At 56.4% G+C, this 11,175-nt stretch overlaps 2 protein-coding genes across 7 annotated transcripts; one reads left to right on the top strand and one right to left on the bottom strand.

The window, feature by feature from the left end:
• The first annotated feature begins 1,184 nt into the window (after positions 1-1,184).
• On the top strand, positions 1,185-6,773 carry SPOUT1 (SPOUT domain containing methyltransferase 1). 4 transcript variants are annotated; one of them, XM_014445569.2, is made up of 12 exons: positions 1,185-1,278; positions 1,998-2,043; positions 2,362-2,487; positions 2,577-2,736; positions 2,952-3,041; positions 3,150-3,199; positions 3,411-3,541; positions 4,809-4,881; positions 4,989-5,087; positions 5,569-5,671; positions 5,829-5,976; positions 6,589-6,773. In XM_014445569.2, exons 1-12 carry the CDS (start codon positions 1,243-1,245, stop codon positions 6,679-6,681), a joined length of 1,155 nt encoding a protein of 384 aa, XP_014301055.1. In that variant the 5' UTR covers positions 1,185-1,242; the 3' UTR covers positions 6,682-6,773. The 4 variants fall into 4 exon arrangements, with proteins under 4 accessions (XP_014301055.1, XP_014301056.1, XP_023600209.1 ...); XM_014445570.2 differs by having other exon boundaries at positions 1,229-1,292; XM_023744440.1 differs by lacking the exon at positions 1,185-1,278 and adding an exon at positions 1,753-1,837.
• Positions 3,998-9,730, bottom strand: ENDOG (endonuclease G). 3 transcript variants are annotated; one of them, XM_023744443.1, is made up of 3 exons: positions 8,975-9,730; positions 8,057-8,170; positions 3,998-4,804 (listed from the first exon to the last, which is right to left on the bottom strand). In XM_023744443.1, the coding sequence occupies exons 1-3, from the start codon at positions 9,461-9,463 to the stop codon at positions 4,583-4,585; spliced, it is 825 nt and encodes a 274-aa protein (XP_023600211.1). In that variant the 5' UTR covers positions 9,464-9,730; the 3' UTR covers positions 3,998-4,582. The 3 variants fall into 3 exon arrangements, with proteins under 3 accessions (XP_023600211.1, XP_023600212.1, XP_006103214.1); XM_023744444.1 differs by having other exon boundaries at positions 4,560-4,804; positions 8,057-8,166; positions 8,972-9,721; XM_006103152.3 differs by lacking the exon at positions 3,998-4,804 and adding an exon at positions 6,742-7,094 and having other exon boundaries at positions 8,057-8,166; positions 8,972-9,705.
• Positions 9,731-11,175: the final 1,445 nt, after the last annotated feature.

Genomic DNA, 11,175 nt, shown 5'->3' with positions numbered 1-11,175 from the left:
ATGGGCACGTATCGTATAGTAAAATATATTAGGTCTTTGTCACTGGTTCCTGGCACAGAGCTAAAACACTTGGAATTTCCCGAGTGATAGGAGTGTCTTCTGTTATTCATAACAAGTCCGCCTGACCATGTGATTAGATGTCAGAACTTCCAGCACCAAAGAAAGGAACTGGACATTGAGTCCAGTCACATGGCCAATGATTGAATTGATCATGCACCTGTGATAAAATCCCACATAAAAACCCTGAATCCATGAGTCAGAAGGAGCTTCTGGGTTGGTGAACACATCACTGTGCTGGGAGGTGGGCGCATCCAGAGAGGCCTGGGAGCTTTGCGCCCAGCCCCCACCTAACTGTGCTACCCGTCCAAGTCCATGTGCCCAGTGCTCCAAAATGCAAAAACTGAAGGGAAGATGGAGGCCCTAGCAGTTCCTCAAATCCATCTTAAGAAAATGCAGAGTTCAGGCTTCTTGCCCAGCCGGCATGGCTCAGTGGTTGAGCATCAACCTATGAAACAGGTCATGGTTTGATTCCCAGTCAGGACATATGCCTGGGTTGCAGGCTCAATCCCCAGTGTGGGGCGTGCAGGAGGCAGCCAATCAATGATTCTCCCTCATCATTGATGTTTCTCTCTCTCTCCCTCTCCCTTCCTCTCTGAAACCAATAAAAATATTTTGAAGTAAATAAATAAATAAATAAAGTCTAGTCCTAGCTGGTTTGGCTCAGTCTATCCACTGAAAGGTCCCAGGTTCGATTCTGGTGCATGGATATTTTTCTCTGTCTCTCCCCCTCCATTCCGCTGTCTCTAAAAATCAATGGGAAAATATCCTCAGGTGAGGATTAACACATACATACATATATGCATACATATATACATAACGTCTCAAAAGAGAGAGTAAATGAACGAACCTTTTAAGAATTGGGTTAAATGATCTCCAAGGTCATCTCCAGCTCTGAATCACACTCCAGTTTTGGGGCTCAGGGTCCCCCTATGTAAACCAAGCGGAGATTTGAGTGTCGCGCTCCGAGGACCCAGGACAGCACACGCCGCGCATCTGGACACTGACCCGCCTCGAGCCGCGCCCACCACTGCGCAGGCGCGCCCAGAGCCAGAACCGCCCCGCCCACGCTCTCCCGCGGCTTCAGGCCTAGGCCACGCCCCCGCGCGCCATCGCCTCTCTGATTGGGCGGCTCGGAGGAGGTGAGTCTGATTGGCAGGACGTGGCCGAAGGTGTGCGTCGGCCATGGCGGAGCGCGGGAGGAAGCGGCCCTGCGGCCCGGTAGGTGGCGAGAGGTAGGGCTCCCGGGGCAGGACCGGGGCTGGGGGCGTGAGAACGAGCCGCGTGGGGGCCCGTGGCGGGGCCGGGCTGTGCCTCTCGCTCCCTCCTTGTCGCTGATCTGAGGCCGGAAGCCCCGAGGTGTCGCATGCTGGTGGCCGAGCGCGTGCGGGAGGTGGGAGCGGGGTCTGAGCCTCAGCCGGGACAGCGTCTGGGAGCCCATCGCCGAGGCCCCTGGAGGCTACTCTGGCCGGGCCGGATCCAGGAGGTGGCACCCTGCGCGCCATCCCGAGCCCTTTGGTGGCGTATTTCTTCTGACTCCCAGGACCCGTTCCCCTGAACCTCAGTTTCCTCTCCTCTCCAGTGGGAACTCATTCAGCAATTTTAAAAAAATGTTATTGGTGGATTTGAGAGAGAGAGAGAGAGCGAGAGAGAGAGAGAGAGAGAGAGAGAGAGAGAGATAGAGAGATAGAGAGATAGAGATATGCATGCATTGGCTGACTCTTGTATGTATACCCTGATCCAACCTGCAACCTTGGTGTATCCGGACAAGACTCTAACGGTTAGAGTCTAACCAATTGAGCTACTCGCTCCTCGTTCAGCAGTTTATTAAGTGCTTACTATGTGCCAGGCCTGGTCCCAGGCCCTGGGGTACAACAAGTGGGACCCCCTCCCAGAGTGACCATTTAGCCTCCCTCCTGTACTTCTTCCCATTCTTCCAGGGCGAACATGGCCAAAGGGTTGAGTGGCGAAAATGGAAGCAGCAGAGTAAGTAGGGGCTGGGGGTGAGGGTGAGTGTCTGTGCTGGCCCTTCCCCAGGCCCTTCCAGTGGTGCACATCTAAACTTTGGGGAAAAACACCAGGTTTGTCCCCTGTGGGTCCCACAGCACCCAAGATGGGAGGAAGGGGTCAGAAGCCCCGGGAGGCTCCTCTGGCTGCCCACCCAGCTCACTTGAGCACCTGGGCTGGCCGGACCTGAGTGGGAACCCCCACCGCACTGAAAGGTCATCATCTCCTAGACTGCTCCACGCCCTCTCCCTCCAAAGTCCCTCTTACCTCCACCTATTGGGATGTCTTCTCATCCAGAGAAAGAGGAGAAGAAGAAGTGGAAGGATCTTAAGCTGATGAAAAAACTGGAGCGGCAGCGGGCGCAGGAGGAACAGACAAAGCGCCAGGAGGAGGAGGAGGCCGCTGCACAGCGGGAGGACCAGGGTGAGCGGACTGGGTCCTGGGCGGGGCAGAGAATGTCATATCTGGAAGGGACCTTAGACTGACCATCAACACCCCTCCCTTGCCCGCAGGGAGGCCCTACACCCTGAGCGTGGCCTTGCCTGGTTCCATTCTTGACAATGCCCAGTCGCCCGAGCTTCGCACCTACCTGGCTGGCCAGATTGCCAGAGCCTGTGCCATCTTCTGTGTGGATGAGATTGTGGTGTTCGATGAAGAGGGCCAGGAAGCCAAGTGAGGGGCCATTCTGCAGGATACCAAGCTCGGGGGGAAGGGAGGGGCTGCTAGCATTGGCTTGGGCTTGCCGGGGCTGAGAACCGTGCCTGAAATGCCCCATTGTAGTCCTGGTGGGTAGAGCTGCAAAGCAGGGTGCTGCAGCGGTCAGGTTGGGCAGACGAGCTCTTGGAGGGAACACAGAAGGCTCTTGAGCCCTGTCTTTCTCTCTCCAGGACTGTGGAAGGGGAATTCAGGGGCGTCGGCAAGAAGGGGCAGGCATGTGTACAGCTGGCCCGGATTCTGCAGTACCTGGAGTGTCCCCAGTAAGGGTGAAGGGCAGGCTTCCTGAGCGTGGGGGAGGGCGGGGGGAGGTACAGGTCAGGCAGAGGTGGCCTCCCTGGGAACTTCCTGAGATCTGTGTCCTTCACTAGGTACCTAAGGAAGGCCTTCTTTCCCAAGCACCAGGATCTGCAGTTTGCAGGTAAGGCTTGAGGGGTCTGACCCCCGTTTCCATGGATCATTCCCAGGTCCTGAGAAATTGCTACACAGCTGGGAAGCAGGCCCAGGCAGAGCAGGCCTGTGTCTGGTGCCAATAGGCAGTCTGTGACAGAGCTGGACCGTGGGCCAGGGTTCCTGCCATACCCGCATGTGCTTTTGCACCTCCCCTGACCCCCCCACCCCCCCACCCACAGGGCTCCTGAACCCCTTGGACAGCCCTCACCACATGCGTCAGGATGAGGAATCTGAGTTCCGAGAGGGCGTCGTGGTGGACCGGCCCACCCGGCCAGGCCAGGGCTCCTTCGTGAACTGTGGCATGAAGAAGGTAGGAATTGGAGTGTGGATGAACCCACACTTCCCAGATATACCCTGGCGATGGAGGGCCGGTGGGGTGTGTGGGTGGGGAGCCCGGGACCCAGGCATCTCTGCCCACCAGTTCCCCACTGATGCTGGTTTGGACCAGAGACGTGCTTAAATTGGGGCTCAATAGATAAAGCCAGGAGTGAATTTATTGTGTTGTGTTTTTTTAAGCAAATCAACAGAAAATGGTCCTTGTGCTTTTAAAAACAAAACAAAACCCTACAAAAACAAGTTCAAAGTCACTCTGGGGCTGCTCCAATGTGATGCAGGCCACGCTGGGGATTGGAACAATTCCTTTGCCACCTATTGGCTCTCAAGTCTCCTAGGGTCAGAGGCAGAGACATGTAAATGTGTGGGGTCCCCTCCCCTCGAACAGACCAGCTGGAGGGGGTCAATGGAGGGAAAAAAGGGACATATGTAATACTTTCAACAATAAAGATTTATTTTTAAAAAAAGAACAGAAATAACTGGCTACATGGATGGAGAAAAGCATAAAAACCCTCAAAAGAGAAAGAAAGCGCCCTACCCAGAATTAAAAATTGGCACAAAACAAACACCTATGTTACTCATCACAGTGCCCTCGTAGTGAGCGTTTACTTCATGCCAGGCCCTGTGCAGCGGAGCAGTAGCTGTTGTTTATGGAATGCCTTCTGTCTGATGGGTGAGCAAACTGAGGCTCAGAGGTTAAGGGACCCACTCAAACTCCTATGGCTAGTAAGTGGCTATGCCACCAAAATGAGAAAGCTGAGATTTCATCTACTCACGAAATATTTACTTCCTACTCTGCCAGCCCAGAGCATTCATTTGAAAAAAAAAAAAAAAAGTCTTTATTGATTTTTTTAGACAGAGAGGAAGGGAGAGGGAAGAGAGAGAAACATTAATGAGAGAGAAACATCAATTGGCTGCATCCTGCATGCACCCCTCTGGGGATCAAACCCGCAACCCAGGCATGTGCCCTGACCAGGAATCGGAATCGTGGCCTCTTGGTTCATAGGTCAGCGCTCAATCACTGAGCCACACCAGCCGGGCCCAGAGCATCCGTTTTTGACCAGTGTCTTGTGATAGTCATTTTGCAGGAACGGTGTCTTGTAAGCAGGTCTGGCTCAGGTGTGAGGGCTAAGGTTGACGTGGACCCTTTGGGTCCCGTGCCAGCCAGATTCTCCGACATCTGGGCGAGTGGTGACTCCCGCTGGTCCTGTGGGAAACCACACCCATGTCTGGCTTCTCCCTAGGAGGTGAAGATTGACAAGAACTTGGAACCTGGGCTTCGTGTGACCGTGCGCCTGAGCCAGAAGCAGCTCCCGGGTATCTGAAAGCTTCCTCAGCCTGGCCAGCCTGAGGGCTCAGACCCTCCTCCTCCCACCTCCTTGTCCCCTCAGCCCGTCTTCACAGCCTCTCCGCTTCCCCCCCAGAAAGCAAGACCTACCGTGGAAAAGTCGTGTCGTCTCAGGACCCTCGCACCAAAGCTGGTCTCTACTGGGGCTACACGGTCCGGCTGGCCTCCTGCCTCAGTAAGGACAGAGCTCCCCTTAAGAATCTCCTTCCTCTCTGTGTGGCAGGCCACAGGGAGCCTTGCTTGACCCAAAAGTCAGACCAGCGTCCTTGTCCTGCCAACTTGCTCTGTGTCCTTGGGCAGCTGCCTTTCCTGCTCTGGGCCTTGGTCTCCCTGAGTGCTTAGCCTGGATGCTGTTAAGGACTTCAGAGGAGAAGTATCATGATCGATTGATAATGTCTCTCTGGGGTTGGGAATGGGGGCAAAAGGACCAGAGAAGTCAGAGCTGCAGTACGTGTTCTCAAAGTCCTTCCTAGCCACCCTCTGCTTTGCTTCTGCGGGATAGCACAGGCATGGCCTCTCCCTGGTCAGTGCCTGACCTCCCAGGAACAGGGGAGGGCCTGGATGATCCCTTACCTGGGTCCCCTTCTCCACACCCCACCCAGCGCAGCTGTGGCTTGTGGAAAGCGGGACCCCTACTGAGCTGGCCTCACCCCCAGGTGCTGTGTTTGCTGAGGCCCCCTTCCAGGACGGGTATGACCTAACCATCGGGACATCAGAGCGAGGCTCGGATGTGGCCTCTGCCCAGCTTCCCAGCTTCAGGTGGGTCCAGCTTGGGGCAGGGGCTGGGGGAGGAGGAATGGAGCAGAGGACCGGTCTGGTGGGGGCAAAACTATAGACTGGGCTCCTGCTGTGTGTGGGGGCTGCTTTCAACGTGGCCTTGACGAGCAGTCAGTGATCCCCGCTACTGTGGTGCCAGGCATGCTCTTGTGGTGTTCGGGGGCCTCCAGGGGCTAGAAGCTGGAGTGAATGCTGACCCCAACCTGGAGGTGACTGAGCCCAGTGTCCTCTTCGACCTGTATGTGAACACCTGCCCCAGCCAGGGCAGCCGCACCATCCGCACCGAGGTGAGCCTGCCTACCTCCCCTGCTTCCAGCTGCCGGCCAGGCCTTGGGGTCTAAGGCGGTTGCAACTCTCCCTGTCGCATACCCTGCCCACGGCTGCCTGAGCCGGCCTTCTCTGGAGATGGCCTCCGCCCCCCTCGGCCTCTCACCGCTGCAGACCTGTAGCAGGGACTGGGTATGAGCGAGCTGGGAGTTTAGACTCCTGGGTGCTGGTGCCTGTCCAGCTGCTCCCAGGCTGGGTGACCCAGGAGACCCCACCCACCCCTGCTCTGGGCCCCCATTTTCTTCACTGTGTGCTGTGTTCACGCCCTCGAGTGTGAGCGCAGTGGGCAGGGCAGCCCTCCTGAAAGCTTAGTCCTGGGCATCCACAGAACCTGGGGCCCACTTCTAAACTCAGCACAGAGGGCCGTACCTGCGGGCTCTTAGCTGGGGCTGCTCCGCTGCTCCAGTGGCAGATTGGCAGGCTGAACCTGGGCCTGACCTTAACCTCAGGGCCCCGCTGGAGGCAGCAGCCCAAGGGACTGGGTCCTGGGCAGTCAGGCACTGAAGACAAAGTGGGAGCCAGGGCACCTGCCAGCCTCCCCGCCCCAGCCCACTGCTGCACTTCTCTTCCAGGAAGCCATCCTCATCTCCCTGGCTGCCCTGCAGCCGGGCCTCACCAAGGCAGGTGCTGGCACAGCAGAAGGTCCGTCAGGCACTAGGGAGTGAAGAAGCAGCGGCGAAGCCAGAGGTTCTTGAGGTGTCACCTGGGACAAACACAGCCAAGACTTCCTCCAAAAATAACCATCTTTAATGCGACCCAGCCACACACCCTCACAGTCTGGCTGGGCTGCTGCCCTCACTTGCTGCCGGCGGTGATGGCCTTGAGGCTGCCCGCCCTTGCCAGGATATTTGGCACAAAGAGCAGCCCCGAGGCCCGCTCGATGCTCTCAATGGGCACCAGGAAGCGCTCCAGCGGGATTGCCTCATCCACGGGCGCATTGGGCATCACATAGGAGCGAAGTTCGATTTGCCCGCCTGCTGCCTCCAGGATCAGCACCTTGAAGAAGTGGGTGGGCACTGCCACGTGGTTCTTGCCGATGACCTGGTACTTCACATAGGATTTCCCATCAGCCTCTGTCCTGCAAGCAAACCCAGGCACATGGCCTTTCAGGCTCCGGGGGAGTCTGGTTAGAGACCCAAGCTGCTGCCTCCAGGAAGCATTCCTTGACTTGACCCCCAAGTTGTGTCAAGCTGTGGGAACAACCCCTCATGAAGCTTCTTTGCTCTCCTTGGCTTCCCCAACAGACTGGGAGCTTCCTGCAAGGTAGACACTCTTATCCTGTTGTCTACCGGGTCAGCAGAGTGGTGGCAATAAATGCTGCTGAAAAAACCCAGCCTCCTACACATCCACATTCATCCATGCAGACGCTGGATGGCTGCCTGTCTCCCTGTGCAGGGTGAACACCAAGCAGCCAGGCAGTGACAGCTGGAGTCCCAGCAACAGCACCGGGCTGGGTATATAGCAGGTACCCAGAACACTGCCCTGTGGGGTGACTTCCACGCTCACCCTCAGCAGTCTACTCCACTAAAGCCGGCCTTAGGAGGTGCTTGCTCTTTAAAGTTCATCAGTGCCCTGGCCAGCCCATGCTGAGCCCTATGGGGACATCCACCTGATAGGGCCTGGATCCCATCCCAACCTATGGCATCACTCATCCAGCTATCAGTGGGCCAGAAAAATCACTGAGCATGCTCAGTCCCTTCCCCCTGGGAGGCAGGCCCGCAGGGGGACAAGAGGGAAGTCTCGGGGAGCAGAAGGGTTGCTCTGAACAGAGAGACTGAGGGCGAGAGCCTGGTACGAGGGGTTTTGGGCAGAACACAAGGTTGGACGGGTGGGTGTGGCAAGAAGTGATGTAAGAGGAGACAAGGTCTCCGACTATAGAAGTGAATTCAGGAGCCAGGCAGGGAATGGACAGGCTCACTAATAGGCCAGATGACTAGTGACCTGGCAGTGTTGACCCAGAGCCTGGGACATGCCTGGAAGGGGTGAGAGGGAGACCCTGGTACTCCCACCCCCACCCGCTCCCCCCAGTTCTAGCCTTACTTGGGCAGGAAGAGCGGCCCTGTGCAGACATAGACGTTCTGGTAGGTGCGGGTCAAGCTCCGGCTGTACTTCTCCAGGTTGTTCCAGGCCTTCTGGTTGAGGTGGGGCACCTGGTAGGAGAGGGGGGCTCAGAGACTGGCTGGGACCTTTCCTCTGTCAGAGGGGCTGCCCTGAACCCCGAGGAGCGGGCACTGCCACCAAGCCCAAGATTCCTGCAGAGTGGAGGCAAGCTTGTAGAGAGAACTGGTTCAAGGAATGGAAGTCACTCCTTTAGGCCACTTGGCCATGAGGGTGGAACCTGGACAGAGCTCAGGAGGGTGCTCCCAGGGGCTCATGGGAAGGCCAGCTCTCCCAATCTCCTTTTCCCGCTTTGGACCACATGCAGGATCCAGCTGGGACCGTCTTGACCTGCTCCCAATTCCATCACTTGAGCGCTCCAGTCCTCAGTACAGTGTCTAGTCAAATGGGAAGAGCTGACGGCAGGCATCTCCCTTTACTCCCGGGAGGCAGGCGGGGTGACAGTGGCTGCAAGCTCAGGGTGCTACAGACATTGCACGGGTCCCTTCCGATTGACACTGGGCCAGTCACTTGGCCCCTCTGAGCCTCAGTCCCCTCATAACTAGTATTTATTGACTGCCTACCATGGGCCAGGAAGTGTGCGCACCAGGTCTATAGTCCTCATCGCTATTGCAAGATGCAGGTAAATGACAGTGATATCCCCATTTTACAGACCAGGAAACCAAGCCCAGGGCCTCAGGGTCGGACTGCAGAGCGGGTGCTGGGCGCCGAGAGCTCGGTCCCCCCGGCTTAGGGCGGGTGCTTAGTGAGCCCTGACCTAGCTCGCGCCCTCGGCTTCCCCGGCTGCAGAGTAACCGAGGCTCCGAGAGCCCGGGGCGGGCTGGGGGCGGGCGCTACCTGGGGCGCGATGTTGCTCAGGTAGAAGGTGTCGTCCATGGCTTTCTGGCTCCAGCGGTGGTTGGCGGCGGCGGCCAGGTGGCCGCGGTCGAAGCCGCTGCCGCGGTAGTCGGCGTTGGTGGCGCGATGGTACGCGTGCACCGAGTCGTCCTCGCGGAAGTCGCACGAGCGGCGGTCGCCGTCGCCGCGGAGCCGCTCGGGCCGCAGCTGCTCCACGACCCAGAGCGCACAGCGGGTGCGCGGGTCGTAGCACAGCACGTACGACTCGCGGCTCTTGAGCTGCGCCAGCCCGGGCAGCCCGTACTTGGCCAGCTCGCCGGGGCCGGCGGGCACGACGGGCAGCTCGGCCGCCGCCGCCACGGGCAGCACTGGCAGCCGGCCCAGCAGCCCCGGCGCCGGCCGCGCATCTGCCCGCCGCCGCCGCCAGCCCTCGGCCGCCGCGCCCAGGCCGGCGCCCAGCGCCAGGGTCAGGGCAGCCCGCAGCGCCCGCATGGCCGGGAGTGCGTCCGCAGCGCCAATGGAGGGCGGCCCGAGGCGCCGGGAAACGCCGCGACCTCGAGGTGTTCGGACCGGCGACACTCTTAAAGGGGCCGCGCCGGCCTGTGGGGCCCACCGCGGGGATGGGGCTGGGTGCGGGCTTGAGTGGGCGCCATGTCCGTCCCTTCCACGCTCTAAGGCTCGGAAGGGCTTAGGACTCTAACGAAGGGAGTAAGACTAATAAGGGAGACCACTCGGGATTGGACGTCATGGTTCCTTGCCCTTTAAGATGCGGACCTGAGGGGCGCGGCACCGGCGCTTTGGTTTGTGATTGGCCACCGCTGGGGCGGGCTCCACGCCGCTCCGCCTCCTCTCGGGTCTCCAGCGAGGGACCCGCCCCCTCCTCTGCGCCTGCGGAATTTGTTCATAGTTTTTTTTTAAACTATAGTCCGGCCCTCCAACGGTCTGAGGGACAGTGAACTGGCCCCCTGTTTAAAAAGTTTGAGGACCCCTGTCCTAGTGGCAGAACAAGGACAAGGCAGCGGAGTCCGTCCTAACAACTGCACCACAAACCAAAAGTTCTAAGGCCAAGGTTTTCTTAACACCCAGAGAACAAGGATGCAGGCGGCCCATCCTAACTGCTGTTTGGAATAGAAACGGGCACAATTCCAGAAAGCAGCTTGGCAGTATGTATGAAAAGCCTTCAAAAGGTGTTCACCTTTAAACCCACTTAGAGGACTGTGCTGGGAAAATAAATCGGGAACGCAAGGATTTCAACAGAAACTTCCTCGCTCTGTTATAATAAATGTTCAGAAATAGAGACTGGATTTCCAACGTTGTTACTGTATTAGAAAGAATAGTATGTAGCCTATAAAAATTTAAGTCATACAGCAACTTGCTCAACACCTACCATGTGGGGGCTGACAATACACAAAACTATGTATCAAGACAATTATGCATTTCAGGGGATTTGGGGCATAAAATGAGATACTTGCAAAGGCCCTTGAGGGGCAAGGGAAGGAAAGCAAGGATTGTATGCATTGGACCCTAAAATGGACAGGAACTAGATATGTTTCAGGTTCATAAATTGCCCAGCTGACAAGTATTTGAGGTCAAAACCCTACCACGCACTTAAAAATTTACCATGTTAATAAAAGTATTCATTTGCTTGGAAAAAGAAAGACAATTATGTAATAAAAATTACATCTGTGAAGAAAAGACTAACATATTGTCAGGGATTTCCTCCAGATTGTGGGATATGAATGACTTGTTTTATTTACTGGTGTTTGAGTTTTCATAGTTTTTCAATCTAAAAAAACAAACAAACTTGCTCTGAAACCATGATGTAATTACCTTCTTCCCCAGTCCACGCTCCCTCCTTCTCCCAGCTGCAAACTGCATGTCTGAATGAGGAGCTAAACAGGCTCCACCAACAACTTTAAGAGCCTCCTGAGTCCACTCCTGCTCAAACTTTTCTTTCTTGCTCTGAGGTCTCAAAGGTTTCAGCCCATTACAGCACCAATGCCCTTTGCAAAGAACACATGATTTATTAAAGACAACTTGTCATCAACAGCATTGATTCAAGAAACATCAACAGCATTGATTCAAGAAACAAAACTGATTTCCTTAAAAAACAAAAAACACAAAACACAAAAAAACAAACAAAAGCAGACTAACTTTCTGACCCCCTGGAGCGAGCGAGCCCTGCTGAATTCATACTAATACAG

This window comes from Myotis lucifugus, unplaced genomic scaffold (genome assembly GCF_000147115.1).
Source record: "Myotis lucifugus unplaced genomic scaffold, Myoluc2.0 scaffold_465, whole genome shotgun sequence".
NCBI classification, from domain to species: Eukaryota; Metazoa; Chordata; class Mammalia; order Chiroptera; family Vespertilionidae; genus Myotis; species Myotis lucifugus.
The sequence above is the reverse complement of the archived record's forward strand: the minus strand, read 5'-3'. Positions and strand labels throughout refer to the sequence as shown.

Coding starts and splice junctions, on each gene's coding strand:
- SPOUT1 (XM_023744440.1), top strand. CDS start 1,760: ATGCATGCATTGGCTGACTCTTGTATGTATACCCTGATCCAACCTGCA. Junction 3,542..4,808: donor TGAACTGTGGCATGAAGAAG/GTAGGAATTGGA, acceptor GCTTCTCCCTAG/GAGGTGAAGATTGACAAGAA. Junction 5,977..6,588: donor GCCGCACCATCCGCACCGAG/GTGAGCCTGCCT, acceptor CTTCTCTTCCAG/GAAGCCATCCTCATCTCCCT.
- ENDOG (XM_006103152.3), bottom strand. CDS start 9,463: ATGCGGGCGCTGCGGGCTGCCCTGACCCTGGCGCTGGGCGCCGGCCTG. Junction 8,167..8,971: donor TGAGCAACATCGCGCCCCAG/GTAGCGCCCGCC, acceptor CTCTCCTACCAG/GTGCCCCACCTCAACCAGAA. Junction 7,095..8,056: donor GGGCCGCTCTTCCTGCCCAA/GTAAGGCTAGAA, acceptor GTTTGCTTGCAG/GACAGAGGCTGATGGGAAAT.